We start from the raw sequence: 16,972 nt of genomic DNA, 5'->3' as shown, positions 1-16,972 counted from the left end.
ATGGTAGTACTCAGTGCAGCTGGAAACCACCTCCTGTGTGGAAATGGAGGCATCCGAAGACAACCAAACTCCCAATTTATGTTAACACTGCTTCAGGATCCTCAGTCAAGCAGAAGCCATTAGCAACACAGTTGCTCAGAGAGACTTAATAGAAAGGCCTCAGCCAAGGTGTAAAAAGTGCATCCTGCAACAGCTTCAGTGCCACGTCCACCCACTGACACTAATACCCTTGGACCATGGATGCTGTGTACAGCCTCCCTGAGCATTACCATTACAGCCTCACTTTTGACCACCTAATTAGGTGAAGCTCCTGATGCTGTTAGCCATGGAGATGCCTACATTTCCAGTCTCCAATGTCCTTTTCTTCTTTTCTTCTAAACCAATCCCTCCCTTCTTCCAGTCTGTTTTCTGCACCTTTATTACACAGAAGACGCTTAAGGGAGGGGGGCAAACGTTTCCCTTCTCCTTTAAAACCTTCACCTCCCAGAACTCCCTGCTGCTTCCCAAGTGCATGAATCATTCTGGTTCAAGATGGCGATGGAGCACATTCTGCTCAAGCTCTCTCCTGCGCTGGCAGACCTGAACAGATGCAGTTGCCTCACTCCAGCCAAAACACTACACAGACTGAAAACAAGACTCATATGGCCTCAAAGCACTGTAACCAAGACAGCTGTGTCCCATTCCACACCAGTCTAGACAGGGAGGACAGGAAGAAACAGAGTCCACCCCATCTCATGCTGGTCTGGGAGAAGCAGGCACATACCCAGCTCCATTCCTGTTTATCATACTCACCACCTTCTTGTCCTGCTGGCTTTCCATTCAGCTGTGCCCATGACTTTGGTCCACCTGGCACTGAATTTGTACTCTGAAAACAAAACAGAACACAAAAAAAACCCCAACGCCCACAGATCAGTGAAGTCCCATGACTGTTTCTCATTTCTTGGCTGGCACCTGCTACGGTTCAGACCTCTAAATCACCCAGATGTCACTGGATGCCACAGGTCTCCCCAGCTTCTTGTTGGGGCTAAAGTTAGTTGCTCCCCACTCCAGTGCACTACGATGCTACAGCAAAAATACTCTCCTCTGCCCTGCCTCTCCTCTCTCCTCTGCTCATCTTCACCAGCTATTTCCTCAAGCCATTCCTCTTGTTTTCCTCCCTCTAATCAAGCTTTCCCTTTGTTCTGTTGCATTTTTCCAAAAGGTCCCTCAAACTTCTAGATTTGTTCCATGCTACACCTCAGCTTGAAGGCTACCCTACTTTCTCATGCATTAACCACTACTCTCCTCTTCAAAACACAACTCCTGTCTTGATTTCCCTGAACCTCAAGGGCTGGGAATTTTTTTTAAACTAAAAGCGTGAGATCTGTAGCACAGAGAGGCCAGGTCCCTGCGCTCTCTGGGGAAGCTTTCTTACTTGCCAGTAGCTTTTTCAGGTCCTGACACTGGCTACTTCTCCCACATGACCAGATCTCTTCTTATCAAGCCTCATCAGGCTGGGAGCAAGAGCTGGATCTGTTGTCACCAAGCGACACTTGAATTAGACCCAAAGTAAAATAGTTTAGAAGTGCTAACCAGCCATCCCACATTCCAGACATTCTTTCTAGATTGAAGCAGCACTTTCTGCACACACTTGAAAGGTACAGAGGTAACGTGCACAGAATTATACTTTAACTGCAGCACAGCATTCCTTGAGCACAGTAACTTGGGAGTCAAGACAGTCACTTCTACAAGAATTGATTATACAGGAGCTGTTCTGTAAATTGCAGTCTGCTGATTCTTACTTGTACAAGGCAACACAGACAATTAAGGAAAACCCTCAAGCTGTCTGGGGACAGGGGAAGCAGGGTGGCAGTCACAGAGACCACTTGCACCTACCTCCTGACTGATTGACTGTGTCGGCTTCTGTAAATTGGAGACAGATTTCTGCAAACCCTGCTGCGGCAGCGACTCCTGCAGCTGTGCAGCTGTCGCACTGGAACTGAAAAGAGACAGCAGAGGTGAGATCAAAGGGGAAGACAGGCAATAAGACAGACAAACAACTCTGGCAATATAGCAGTTGCTAAAAGATCAAGCTAACATTGGCTCTACGCTGGCATGGACAACAGAACTGATCACTATAAGGTCCAACACACAGCACAGCGGTGCACAACTACTGCTGCTTGCCTGACAAAACTTAGCAAAGAATAGTTCTACCTACCTCTTTTGGTCTGGCTGATCCTGCTTGTTTGCCCATCCTGTACCGTCCTTGGGTACTATAATGATGTTGGGGTCGTTTCCTTTGTTCTCAGACTTCAAGCTAGGCAAGTTTGCAGGAGGTGGCATGCGCCGGGCAGCAGCAACTTTCCCAAGACTCTGTAAGCCATGTCTAGGAATAACTAGTGAGAAAGGAACAACGGTAGGTCATAGAGGGCTATATCCTGCTAGATAACTAACCTTAATTACCATACTGTAGCTGGGTGCAGTCCCAACAGAACTGTATGACAAGCAGCACCACTGCTGCTATGTCAACATACAGGACATTTCCCACATGACCACTGTGTAGCAGCCATCTGCTGTAGCAGCTTTTTAACAGGCAGCCTCCTACAAGGGTCGGGAGGGAGAGAGAAATAATTATCCCTAACAGAAAATGCCCACAGAGTCTTTTAGCTACCTGTGCAGATACTCCTCTTTCATTTCACCAAGAAGCAGCAGCATCGCCCTTTCACAGCTTGGGGAAATTGGCCATCCAAGTCCACCTCTTAGCAGACAGACTGGTAATCTAACCCAGGAGTCCTGAGGTCTAGATTTTCCAGCTCCACCCACCAGATCACATTTATTAAGATGGTATTTTATTTTCTTTGATTTTCTACTCCCACACCAAATCCAGAGCCAGTCCAGGCAATGTTTCCATTTTTTTTGACCCCACCATCTACTTTTGGTCACATCTCCACTGCAAAACTAACTCAAGTTCTTCCGAGAGGCCTTCAGTCCTCAACTCTCACCTCACGCAAGGTCTGATCAACTTAAGGCACTTCAGTCAGCTTAACTGCCCTGTCTTGTTACAGCCTAAGGCCTGGGTAAGACTTTCACTCAAGTTTGCAACCTGACCACTTTGCAGCAAGGACACAGGCTAAACAAAAGGGCCAACAGTCCACCATCTGTTTTGCCATAATTCCTCCGTGTCTCTACAATAACAGCAGCACAAAGAAACGCAGACATTTTCCTTGAAGTCCTAATGAAGCACAGGCTTAGACAGCAGCAAAACCAGCTCTGCAACCCAGCTGCTTCCCACTGGGCATCCTACCCACAGGGCCAACAACCTGAATTAGCTCTGCAACAACACTCTTGAAAAGACACCAAAAATGAGCTTTCTGAAGGCATTTCTTACCTGTAGTTCTGATAGCTTCTATTGACTTTCCTTTATACTTATCAAACAGGCTGAGAGTCGAGTACTTGCTTTTCCCATCCTTTCCCTTGGTTATTTGCCCCAAACGATCGGACATTGCGATGAAATGTCATCTAGTAAGGAAATTTCTCTGCGCCGCTCCCGATCTACCTTTTAATGAAAGAGAACCAGGGAAATGCCATCAAACTGATTATTTAGCCACAGACAAGTAAAACTAAAACATGCACAACTGCTACAACTGCAGATATTCAGTGAGCAGACACACTACGTTACAAGGTTTTAACCCCCTCCTCCTAGTCACAAGAAGCTTGTGGGACTTCAGATTCATAAACTGAATTAAAAGAACTGCAGGAACACACTTCTCACAGCATGATTTTTTTTCTGCCACTCCAGTGCTGAAAGAGGTGAGCTTCTTTAGGTATGAGAGTACAAGACAGGGTCGTCAACACAGTCCTTGTTTTAAAAGAACAAGTCTAACAATAAGCAGCTATGCACAAGGATTCCTAAACATAAATGACAGAAAAGCACTGTTATCTTATACCACACTGGAATTTATCATTGGGTTTCCTAATGAGGCACTGGTAGCTGGGTTTGTAATGTTTAAGATTATGGTTCCACACTGGCCACAGTTAATGACTCGTACCAGCAATTAATGCTTTGAAAGCATCACCTGAAGGCAACAGAGTTATTTCTTCAAATTCCCTTTTCCCATCTGCTGTCCATGAGAGAGAGTTAAGGAGTCCAAAAAAACCTGCTCAAATGAAACAGGTTCAGACTCTTGAACCTGACAATTCAGCAGTTCTACAATAAATCCTGAAAACACTTTATAAAAAAAGATTACATTTCTCTGTTGCTGGCACCTTCAACACCATTTTTAGCTATAAATATACTTTTCACAATGGATGTGGTTTGTTAATTTTTCACTCTAGCCTTTGCTGGCACAACATCTGTGATTAACACCCTTCATGCAGGCAGTCTCTTCACTTTCACTTTTTGGCTCTTGGAGCCTAGGACAAAGCTGAAACATGGGGAATGCACACACTGTAGGTCCACTTGGATGTCACAAAAGAAACTTTGCTTAGTTTCAATGGACCTTTCTTTCATTTTTTCAAGCATAATTCTCTGTTCTAAATTTTCTCAAATCTAGGAGCTCAATCTAACCTTTTCACACATAATTTAGATTTCTAGATTTCTGGTTGTAAAGCTTCCACTTCAAGCCTAAAACTGCTGGCAGTTTTATTATACCATCTGCTAGGTCCATCTTAGGGTTGCAACTCTGTGTCGGAGCAACAAAATGATATATATATATTGGACCTTCGCACCCTTCACCCTTTCTGAAACTCATCCAGACGAAAGCATGTTTCAAACGCAGTCAGAAATCACTCTTTGAAAGAAACTGTATCTGACCAGAGGCTACAACTTCCACCAGCAAGGCCTTATCAAACACGATTTCCAGTTAAGAGGATTAGTCCATCACGCATTATGTACAAAATAAAGCACAGACCACAAACATGTTGGATACAGCCAGTTTGAGACTGTACCGTGATCTGCAACTAGCTGAGTAAAGCTCATCTAAAGGCTGCTGCCAGGGGGCAAGTTCCTGACCAATAAACCTGGCACCACGCAGCGTTCATTCTTCCATTGCAGGATTTAAACCAGGCCTGCCAGGAGCAAGAAGCTGTGGACTCTGTATGCTAGGCAGCAAGCAGCATGATCAGGGACAGAGGAAGAAAATCATTTTCTGTCACTCAGTAACAGCATCCACAGGATGCTCAGGAAAAACACCGAGCTCCACAAGGAGGCCCTCACAGCCACCTTTGCTGGACCACCACACGGGGCTGCAGCACAAAGGCCTGCAGAGGCCACAGGGCTGGCCCACGCTCTTGAGGCACCTTTTCCCGCAGAGTAGCAAACAGATCTTGGGCTCCAGCCTGATTCAATCTTTGCTCAGATGGTCACCATGCACCAAAGAAAACAATAGCTCCTCCCTCACTTGCCCATTTCCACTGTATTTTTATTAGTAGGACACACATAAAAGAGAAAGGGAGAAAAAAACACTGATTAGCACAGACTTGGCAGGAAAGTAGAAGCTGGACTGAGAACAATGACCTGTTTGAACTGACAGAGTTGTGGGGAGCCTCGGACCAGAGGGAAGAGCAGAGGGTGCTGCACACCAGTCCTCAGCTACGCTGGCAAGAGCACAGCCACCTGCTCTTACAGGTGTATTGAGCCTTGCAGAGGGAGCGTGGCTCGGGGTTTATCCAGACCACGTCAATCCTGTACCAACCTCACACAATCCCAAGCAATAAAGTCCACTCTGAGGTTTAGAAAACTCAAACCAAACACAATTAGTAGGCATCAGAGAGAGAAAAAAAAAAAGAACTACCACATCAGGTTCAGGAGTTAGCCGGTTAACAGAAAATCCCCAAGTTCCTGAAAGTCAGCATGCAAACAGCATGCAGGGTAACGCTGCCAAAGAGAAACCCTGACAACCAGTTATGTAACTGGGTCTCAGCTGCCTCTTGATTACATCTTGTATCATTAAAAGCGTGCAGGAGGAATAAACAACCACTTCAGAGCAGAGGAGCTGGGGACACATCGGGATAAAGCCCCTTGTCAAACTTTCTGGGACAGCCACAACTGCTGTCTGGATAAATGAAATTTTCTTTGAACTCCTTCAACGCTTTGAAGCTGAAAACGTGAAACACAGCTTTGTTTGTATGTTATGTGTGCACTCCAAAGGGGAAAACAAGTCCATGGAGAGGTGAGGCACTTTCCATACAGTCACTGTGCAAAGAGGCTGCAGCAGCACTGAGGCCCCTCAGCGCCATCCCGTAGGCAGGACCCTGCTGCCTGTCCCTCCTGACAGCAGCCAGCTGCAGATCTGAACCAGTCCATGGGTGTTACTGGCCAGAGGGATCACTCGGCACCCAGGTCACCCACAGCACTTCAGAGAGGCCACAGGGACTCCCAAGGCTGTCACGACACTGGATGATTTTCCCATCACACAGTCAAGCAGGGGATCCAGGCAGGGATCATCAAGGCCTCCCAGTCTTGCAGAGCAAAGCCATTTCTGATAAAAATCAAGTTCATTAAGAATTGAACTGCCAGCCTGCAAGCTTATTATTAGGAGAGCTAGAACCAGAAGGCACATGCCAATGCTGAAAACTGAAAACTGACAGCCTCAGCAAAGCCTCTAGCCTGTGCTCAGGGTTACCATGTCCGATAGCTGACCCTGAAGAAAGCATTATTCTCTGTTATAGAGAAATCAAAAACCCACCACCAGCATTTCTGCAAGGTTTCTCTCTGGGTTTATAGCAGTCTTTGGGGGAAGGTTCGCTATCGGTTTTAGCATGGAGCTTAGCTCTTCTAGTTCACAGGACTAGCAACACCTCCTGTAATATCCAGGGACAGCACCAAAGTACAAAATACTGAGTGTCTCAGAGGAATCAGAAAACACTGCAATATGACCAGTTACATTTGAGAGCCCAAGGTACAAATAACTGCACCAGAATCAGCTCCTGGGCAGAGCGCTCCGCTACACAGGAGTCTTCATGTCCACATCATGTTTCCCTGGACTTGATGTTTGCGTGTTGACCCCGTCTAACTGCCTTTTAAAGGGGTATGTTCTAATCCAGAGAGCAGCAGTGACATTTTAAGTGCCAGGGCATGCAAGTCTTGGAGCTACAGCAGGGATCTACCAAGCACAGGGAGCCTGTCCTGCAAAAAAAGCCATGTGAAAACCTTGAGTTACTGGCACTGGTAACAACTGGAAACCCCCAAGCTGAAAACACAGCCAAAGGGAGAGACTCCTGACAAACGGGATTGTCTGCAAAGCTCTTTGTAAATCTGTGTATGAAGGAGGCTGGGCTGCCGGTGTTTTATTCACAAGACTTCAATGGAGCTTGAATACCTGGAAGTTAGCCAGCCTTAATTGAGCAGGGCAAACAGATTTATGAAAGGTAACACACACACACACACACGAAGGAATCACTTCAGATACTCGCACACCACTGAGCTCTACACTGAGCACAATCACTCGGGCAAAGGACCCGAGACCGCTGCAGACCTTCACTCCTTGCTCACTTCACAGCAGCAGTCACAAACACAAAACAAAGCAACAGGATGGAGATTAACAGTGAAAAGGCTTTTCTCCAGAAGCAGGAAGATTTTTGACCTGAAATTTTATACAAATTGTTCAGAAACTCACAGGTTGCAAAAGCTGAACTGTACTTTCAAAAAAGAGACGTGTTTGGCGCTGATGTTAAACTGAGATCTATTGTGGTTTCTAATGTTACTGATAATGTGAAACCTTTTAAAAAACATAGTATAGTTTTACAGAAGATTAGTGATGTTCACTTTTCTTTAAATACACACGGTCAATTTTGCTGGCACTTCTCATTGCTAAACATTTATCTGTCAACAGGGAGACACCACTACTGGTCTCCTGGAACATGTCGCACCAAAGAATCACCTATTTGTGAAACAGTCGCCACCTGCCTCAGCGATGAAAGACACCACTGGCTGCCCTTGGAAGAGCTCTGGTGAAACTGTGACCAGCTGTCCTAGGGACTCGGTGCCAGATGCACTTACATCCTGTAGAAGCCCTGTTTGGGCCAGGCAGGGACCATCAGCCTAGCGGGGAAGGGACCAGATGAGCATTTGGTTCCTAGGAGACTGCTTAGTAAGGAGGGGAGCAATACGAGAATATCAGCATCCAAGTACAAAGTCAACAGGATCAATGCAGAAGAGCTGTGCAGCAGGCAGAGGCTGTAGCAAGAGTCTAGGCCACAAGAAAATGCTTGCTGTTGTTCTATCACGTTGTTTCCAGAGGGAGCTGCCAAGATTTGTTGGTACACCTGAAAAAGGGCCTGCCAAGACCCTGAATGTGGCACCAAATCCTGCCAAACAGGGAGAAGCAAGTTAGCAGTCTGCAGTGCAGAGAAAAGGTAGACACCCCGTAGCAAAGACAGCTCCTGATTCATAAGGAGGGACCCTCCTTGCTTAGCTGAATAGGTCTATTTGGCAGTACCAGTTCTTTTAATTCTGCACAATTCCAGCTTCTCTCTGCATCTCCCATGAACCTTGTCTCCCTGTAAAGACAGGGAATGGGAGACCAGGATCACATCTCCCATGATTTATTGCAGAGGTATGCTGTTAGCTGAGTAATACTGTTGGAGGCTGTCTGCCAGAAGACTTGCCCACTGGCCAGCCCCATCATCAGGCCTCTCTAAGCCAAGCCACCCTGGATTTGAGACATGCAGCAAGAAGGTGAGAAGGAGAGGCAGTGTCTTCTGGACAGCGTATCTATCATTAACTCTGTGGAGTGGAGCTCTACAGGCAAAGATAAAACATGACAACAGGGGGGAATAAAGGGCACGTCCTGTAAGATGACCTGACCTCATTTTCTCAACTCTGTCTTCACCAAGCTCACCTGCTGCCCCCTCTTATAAACGTACCAACAGGTTGGGAATCACAACTACTGTTACTGAATCACTGCACAGTTCTAGAGAAAACAGATCTTTCTGATCTCAGGTTTGGCCTGTAAAATACAGAAGCCTCACTCCTCTGCTAAACAGCTTTCCCAATGCTGGGAAGGCAGGCAGGCAAAGGCAGCCAGAAAGGGTGGATTTGTAACTTACTGTAAAACAGATAAAGCAGACTGGAGTCTGGAGAAGACCTCAACTGTATGTACACAAACACATTAACAAATTCTGTGGTCCTTTCTGTAAGGGCTGGACAGACAATGCCACACCCTGGAAAGGAGCCCTGACCTCCAGTAATTGAGGATGCAGACAAAGATAAGAAATACTTCATCCTGAGGATGCAAGACTATGGCACAGAGCAAAAAAAATCCAGTCAGAAAGCTGGTTCACAGCCCACAGAAAGTACTTGCAAGAGCCTGTGCTCACAAAACTCCCCCTCCTTTCCAAGCAGCAGAAAACCCAAGGTGTGCAGTTAATTCTTTCCTTGACAGGAGTGTCTGTCTACATGTGGTGGGTTGACCCTGGCTGGGTGCCAGGTGCCCACCAAAGCTGCTCTGTAACTCACCCTCCTCAACTGGACAGTGGAGAGAAAATATAAAGAAAGGCTCAAGTCGAGATAAGGACAGGGACAGATCACTCACTAATTACCATCACAGGCAAAGCAGATTCAACTTGAGAAAAATTAACAATTTATTACCAACCAAACCAGAGTACGGTAGTGAGAAATAAAACCAAATCTTAAAACACCTTCCCCCCACCCCTCCCTTCTTCCCGAGCACAGCTTCACTCCCAAATTCTCTACCTACCCCCCGCCACAGCAGCACAGGGGGACAGGGAATGGGGTTTGCGGTCAGTTCATCACACATTGCCTCTGCCACTCCTTCCTCCTCAGTGGGAGGACTCCTCACTCTTCCCCTGCTCCAGCGTGGGGTCCCTCCCACTAGAGACAGTTCTCCATGAACTTCTGCAACGTGAGTCCCTCCCATGGGCTGCAGTTCTTCATGAACTGCTCCAGCGCGGGTCCCTTCCACAGCACGCAGTCCTTCAGGAGCACACTGCTCCAGCGTGGGTCCCCCGCGGGGTCACACGTCCTGCCAGCAAACTTGCTCCGCCATGGGCTCCTCCCTCCATGGGTCCACAGGTCCTGCCAGGAGCCTCCTCCAGCATCGGCTTCCCATGGGGTCACAGCCTCCTTCAGGCATCCACCTGCTCCGACGTGGGGTCCTCCACAGGCTGCAGGGGAACAGCCTGCCTCACCGTGGTCTTCCCCACAGGCTGCAGGGGAATCTCTGCTCTGGTGCCTAGAGCACCTCCTCCCCCTCCTTCTTCACTGACCTTGGTGTCTGCAGGGTCGTTTCTCTTACATGTTCTCACTCCTCTCTCCAGCTGCAGTTTCTGTTCTCAGCAACTTTTTTCCCTTCTTAAATATGTTATCCCAGAGGCGCTACCACTGTTGCTGATTGGCTTGGCCTTGGCCAGCAGTGGGTCCATCTTGGAGCCGGCTGGCATTGGCTCTGTCGGACACGGGGGAAGCTTCTAGCAGCTTCTCACAGAAGCCACCCCTGTAGCCACCCCTGCTACCAAAACCATGCCACACAAACCCAATGCACTACAACAGCCCTCCAGAGAAACAGAGCCAGTTTTCTGCCCATCTGCCCCATCATGCCATAAAGAAGGAACTGACCCATTGGCGTCAGCTTGTCAGGAAGGAATAACTGTATCTCTAACCCAAGAGGAAGTGCTGCAGGGCTTTCATACCCCTCAGAATCAAGAGCTGATTACTGCAGGGAGGCAGCAAGGTATCTCACATGGAGCAACCTGGAAACACCAACTACCAACATCACACTTGTTGCCCTCTCATCCAGGCCATAAAGGTGTTAAATGAGACAAGATCCAGCATGAATTGACTCTGATGCACCTATCTATGAACCTCACCAGGCTCAGAAGCCATGACCTCCTGTAGACACTTCCGCAGCAAGAGACAACAGAAATAAAGGAGCATATTTCTTTGCTGTTTCACATTTCAGAGGCAAAACCCACAGAGGACAGAGCAGCTCAGTTCAGCAAGAACTACCTGTGGCCTCAACAAATCCAGACCCCAATCACTCCAGTACAAGAGGAAAGGGAAGTGACCTAGTGATCCCCACGAGCTGCCTGCACAAAGGAGCGTTCATATTCAAGTGCAAATCTTTACCCTTAGAGTTGTACTTATGCTCTGGCTCCTCCACAACCAAGGCCCAGAGCTGAAGCACACTACCTACAGCCTCCAAAGCGATTCTGCCTTCCACTCTGCCCTGCTCGCGTTCCTCTGAGATCTGAATGTCCAGGGAGAATACACAGATACAACATCCTGTTCCCTCAACGCCAAAGCAAGGAGGCTGATCACGAGCATGCAATTTAAATCCAAATACAAAACAAATCCCTGGCATAATGCTCTGTTGGCAAAACTTGTTCAGAAAGCTCCTGGCAACATTCAGCTGAACTGTAAGGTAAACTGGGCATTTAGGTATCTGAGTAACAATAACAGGCTGCAAGTAGCTAGTAGGGATCTCCTGATGGGTAGCAGGGCTGGTACTATCAATCCTATTTTACAGGCTGTGTAACCAAGGCAGAGAAACAGTTTGCTCAAGTAACACCGTAGGCAGTGTTGTAAGTCCCAGAGCTCAGGCTTCTGCCCCAGCCACCCAAACCTGCACTGCCAAGACCCTCAAAGAAAATGCAGCTCTTGATCAAAGGCGTAGGTTGTAGAGAGCCAAACAAGTAGTGAATGCATTGCAACAGCACTCGTCATGTCTAGAACAACTTCTTCCAGTGGAAGAGACTGCTCACTGGCACAGAAAGCGGACCAAATCCTGCCCACTGCTCCAGAGGAGCCCACGAGGGCAGGAGGCACCCACGCAAGCACCAACTGTTCTCAGGCCACTGTACTGGGTCTTAGGACTGACAGCTCAAGGCAAAGACTCTTCCATCACCAACAACTAAATTGAACACCACTGCATTTTAAGGTTGTAAAATTCCCTTAGTCCTGACACTTCTGCCACACAGACTTTGAAAAATCATCACAGCAATGATATCCCTATAACCCAAGTGAGATAAAGCAAGAGCAGCATAGGTGAAACACCTGTGCTGCCAGCTCCAGAACCCAAATGTAAGCCTGCGAATCTTTAGACGTAGCTCACCTTGGAGAGCCCTACACAGCCAGGGCAAGGACAAGTGGAAGGACTGTGATCCACTGCTGCCAGAGAACAGATGCATTCTGAGGAGCAACCAGAGCAATTCTTCCAGTCAAGTCACAAACATTTCACAAATCCTTCACTTGGTGCCAAGCTCAGCAACTTGTTCCATCTCTCAGCAGCGAACATAGGTTTTATAGCAACAAGCAGAGAGGAAATCAGAGGTGTCACAGCTCCAAGAGATGAAATCAGAGCAAAGCTGGCAGTCTTTAGGTTAAAAGTTCTGTTTTCAGGAACAGATACAGCTCTTTCCACACAAATGCCATCAGCTGTTGAGTAAGCAGCTATGTTTTCTCTGCAGTCTCAGGAAGGATCACACTGGAACGGGGAGGTGGGTGTTTACCTTGTGCCAATGAGCCTCTCTACTAGATGTGGGCTTTGGTAACACCTCTCCACACTCTCAGGCTGTCTGCTGACTTCAGGGCCTCAGCTCCCACTCAGGTTATACACAAAAGGTTATCTTTATGAAGAGAAAGACTAGAGATGAAACCCAATGATATCAATCAGCAGGCAGTAAATGCCAATCTCTCACTGCACACACAACGGAGAAGTTCCTGTACACCCCTGCTGTGCAGATCCCTCAAGTCCTGTTCCTCCCCAAGGCGCTGATGGGAGCTCCTCTGGCAGGCACCTTTACAGCCAGACAGGCCAGCACCAACACACACACTGCAGGGTACAAAGCTGCCCTGGCAAGAGCTGAACAGATCTTTCTCTATCAGAGTTCTGATTTCCCACAGCCATCAAGACTGATGCAGCCGGTTCAAACCATTAATAAGATTACAAGCAGTTCAGACAAGCCTGCAGTTCATAAACACTGCAGATGTTGAAGCTTCCAAGGAAGTATTCCTCCAGGTTCCCCCATTTTAACAACACTAGGGCAATGCAGCATTGCACAGCAATTCTTCTTACAGGAAGCCTATTCATAGGAGCCATTTGCACTACAAATGAACGCCAAGGGAGCTAACAAGAATCTGATGGGAAAAGGACACAGGTACAAACTGGCAAGAAACCACACTACATGCGGTGTGATTCAGTACTCCGAAGAAAGGAGCTTTAGGTATCTTTAGGTAGCTTTAGGTTTCCTGGAGAGCTAAGCAACTCAGACTATGTACAGGACATCTGGACTACCCCGAACCAGACAGGAAGTGAAAACATTTCACCGATGCTTTAATGTACATAGATATTTGCAGTGCATAACTGACAAGGTGTGTAAGCGTCACCACTTCTACTTTCCAAATAGGAAAATGACACCGCAGAACTCTGCAGCTATGCTGAGTGGCAGAGCAAGAAACAGACCCTTCATCTCCCACTTTCTGGGGCTGGAAACCACCCTCTGAATCACACTGCCTTCCTAACGCTGTGGGGCTGGCAACAGAATGAAGCCCTGCTCCAGAGGAGTTCTGAAGGAGCAGGTCTGCGTACTGGGATGGGGAACACTGCGAACACCTCCTAAATGAACCACCCCATACACTGCTTTCACTGCAACAGGATCACAGGCATCACTAAAGGCGACATTTTGCTCAGATGCAGAACACTAACACCGTAATAACACTCAGATCTCGTGAGTCTGCTCCTAAATGACGGTTCGTGAAGTTTCAATTGCTAGGTGGGAGCTTGATTCTTTGGTTATTTCAGAAACAAGATAAAACCATACTTGATACTATTCCAGCCATGAAGAAGCATTTCTTGAGCATGTCCCTACTCTGCCTGCTTCACAGCCCACTCCATACTCTGAACAAGAGCACTCAAGGCTTTTGTATGGGCTCCCAGCCCACATACAGGTAGGAATAGCTGAAGAACCTACCCCACAGCAAAACTCTTCCAAAAAATTTACTATATTCCCACACAAGAAGTGCCTGGGGGAGGCAAAGTCCCAATGCAAGCTCTTCAAACCTGTCTCTAGTCACTCCTTGCAGCACCATCACTACAACTCCTGTCCAAGATGTCTCAACGGCTACCCAGGAAGGATTCCTCCAGCAAATCTCTTCCATCAGGGTGCTAACTCTGCAAATACTATACAGTTTACTCCTCTTAAGTGCTATTCACCTGAAATCCAAAGGCTATTGATGATGCTCCCAACAGCTAATTGAAGCCCTGTGGACATTTGAAGTACTACAGTCCAACAGAGTTGTCCTCTTGGCCAGACCCTAGGGTGCTGTTAGCAAGTCCTTGCTTTCTTCCTGGCATTTTTCCTGTATTTCTTCGCACTTGAGCCTGGCTCACCTTCACCTCCTCTTTCACTTTTGCATGTTTCAAATCTGGCCATTACCTCTTCCCTTTCACTCAAGGTATGATTGTTTTCACCCGTCTGTACAAATTAATACCCCTAGTCTCTTAAAGAGTAAGCTCTCTTGCCCCTTCCAGTTTACCAGCACTTCCCTGAAAATTTAAGTGTTCAGAAGCAAAATACAGACACTGTTGTAAGCACAACAACCCCCTGCAAAACTGCACATACACCTTTTAACACCTCAAAACCACCTTCTGTCCCCATAGACCCCACAGCACTGAGAGTCAAGCAGCTTCACAACCAATCAATGCCACAGGTAAATAAGAACAACTCTGGGCTACTAGACTAGCCTCCAGTCCACTTCAATTATGGTCCCAATGCTCCCAGACCAAAAAAAAAAAGAAAAGAGATCAGGATTTACAGCTATACACATCCAAACAGCTTTGCTCTGAAATAACGGGCTCGTAAGCTGCAACTTCTCAGTTAATTCTGCACAGGAAGCACATATGCACACAGAAGACATCCTGAATACCAGTACAAGTTACTAACTGAAAACGAGCCCAAGCTACACTTCAGTGAGGCTTAACATTATAATACAATCTCCCACTTTAGCCTCATTTTTTCCTCCTGTGTGAAAGAACAACTCTTTAACCAAACCAGATGGATTTTGGATGTATCTGCAAAACCCCCTTCAGAAGGTGCTTTCCAGGAGCATGCTGTCACAACTTTCATAACAAAGTCACTTAATTTCAGCAGTTAGAAGATGTTCTGCAAAGGAAAGAGCTGTAACTCCCCAGCCTTTACCTGTTCACTGTGCTTTCACCTCATTGTCTGATACCCCACAGACTCACAGTTGTATTTCTTCTGTTCCAAATGACAAACTAGTGATAAGGAGCTGTGAAATTATTGACCTATTAGGAGAATGAGTAAGTGCCACATGGAAAACAAAACCCACTTACAAGGCATGATTAGCTGAAGAGCAAGGCCTAATACTGAGACAACATGCCCATTGCCAAGTTACAGAATAAATGAGGAATCTAGTAAAGAGAAGCAGGGATGACCAAAGAGGCCCAGCCCTTGGAATAAACCCTCTCCCTCCCTCCCCTAAAGTTACCATCCTGTATTCAGTAAGTTTCTCCTGTTCATATTGCTTCTATTCCTATAACAAGAAAATACACAATTACAAGTGGAAACGCCACTATAGCAAAATCGCTTTGTGCAGACTATCATCATCAAAGAAAAATAAAACGGCTTACTATTATTTTCAATGCAGCAGCACTTAAAAGTTAGCCTGGCTCGCCCTTAAATACTTTCAATTACTCAGGTAAGTACAATGAAGGCCTTGAGCAACCAACACTTTTGAATCTTAAATAGGCAGGTAGTTCTGTAATGGGTAATCTAACATGCTCTGTACTGTACAGCTCAGGCAAACTGGAGGGACTACCAGACATGCCTAAACCATGGTCCTGATTTTTGCCAGCTGCACCTCAGATGCGATACCCTGCAGGACAAGGAAGATGCAGTGCAGGAATTGGGTCCTATGCAAAAGCATCAGTGCCACACACACGAGGACAGAGGATTGTTTGTCCTTATACCACCACACAATCAGATACCACGGCACGCTGCGTCAGGCATTAAGACAAATACGGACTCTAATGCCACCCTTACTTTTAGAAGGAGGTTGTTCAAGTAAATTAGCCTTTGAAGTTAGGTTTTACACAAAGCTTTAATAAAAGGCTTTATTAAAATGTCACTATAAAGTTAAATCATTTTAATAAAAATTCTTTAGGAGCATTAGTCACATTTATTAAAACTAAAATACTTTTAAACCCTGCATCTCCTTTCCAGCATTTGTATGGACTATTTACTTACTTTTCCAGCTTCAGCCAGTTGGCTGAGTTTCACTTTTAAGCTCTCATGCACACACCAAAAAAAAAAAAAAAAAAAGAAAAAGCCCACGGTTCATCCAAAAATGCACTGTAAAACCCAATAAAAATTCTCCAAATTTAGAAAAAACAAGGCACCATGGCACTATATAATGACAACTTCGGAAACCTATATAAAACTTGTGGTTTATTTATTACTTGGGGTTTTTTTTAAAGGAAAGGTATCTGCTCAAGTCATGTAGAAATATATTTTATCAGTGAAGACTGCTGAAAGCATCCTAAAATGTGTGACATCTAGCCTACTCAAGCCATGCAGAAAGCAAACCCAACCAACAAATAAAAAAAAGGAACCAAGTTATATTCAATGTACATATCAAATGTACATGCTTTTTTTTTAAGCACAAAACCAAAATACAGCTAACAGCAGATGTACTCATACTGGCTTGAGAAAACATGTAATTAAAAAAAAAAACCACACACCAACAAAAAACAAACACAGCAATCTCAAACAGTATGTGTGATTTGTCTCAGCATGATTTTTAATCTGAACTTTTTAACATGAAAAATAGTAGACCATTTCAAAGAGGTCATATGGGAAAGGTCTTGTTTATCATACCCCAAAAATAGACTCTGCTAACTAGGAAGAACCTTTTAGGCCACAGTCCTGAAAGAAGTAGCATTGCCCATGATGAACCCACAAAGTTCTCGGGGACCCCAGATGTGCTCCTAAGAAAACCCAAGCCCATTTACAATAC

The 16,972-nt window shown here is 46.1% G+C and overlaps 1 protein-coding gene across 12 annotated transcripts in view; it reads right to left on the bottom strand.

Moving 5' to 3' along the window:
* PRRC2B (proline rich coiled-coil 2B) overlaps window positions 1–16,972 on the bottom strand; it is a 64,040-nt gene that overhangs the window by 33,875 nt on the left and 13,193 nt on the right. For 9 of the 12 annotated variants that reach the window (XR_003921278.1, XR_003921279.1, XM_029999604.2 and 6 more), the window contains 4 exons: window positions 3,368–3,535; window positions 2,198–2,375; window positions 1,876–1,978; window positions 793–865 (listed from right to left, as the gene is read on the bottom strand). Coding sequence is in view for 10 of the 12 variants with exons in the window: in XM_029999604.2 (XP_029855464.1) it covers window positions 793–865; window positions 1,876–1,978; window positions 2,198–2,375; window positions 3,368–3,482 (469 nt within the window). In the remaining 2 variants the exon portion in view is untranslated. Of the gene's footprint in view, window positions 1–792; window positions 866–1,875; window positions 1,979–2,197; window positions 2,376–3,367; window positions 3,536–12,447; window positions 12,542–16,972 lie in introns of those variants that run through there. The other 3 variants (XM_029999603.2, XM_029999606.2, XM_041119757.1) reach the window with 2 other exon arrangements.

This window comes from Aquila chrysaetos, chromosome 24 (assembly GCF_900496995.4).
Source record: "Aquila chrysaetos chrysaetos chromosome 24, bAquChr1.4, whole genome shotgun sequence".
NCBI lineage: Eukaryota > Metazoa > Chordata > Aves > Accipitriformes > Accipitridae > Aquila > Aquila chrysaetos.
The sequence above is the reverse complement of the archived record's forward strand: the minus strand, read 5'-3'. Positions and strand labels throughout refer to the sequence as shown.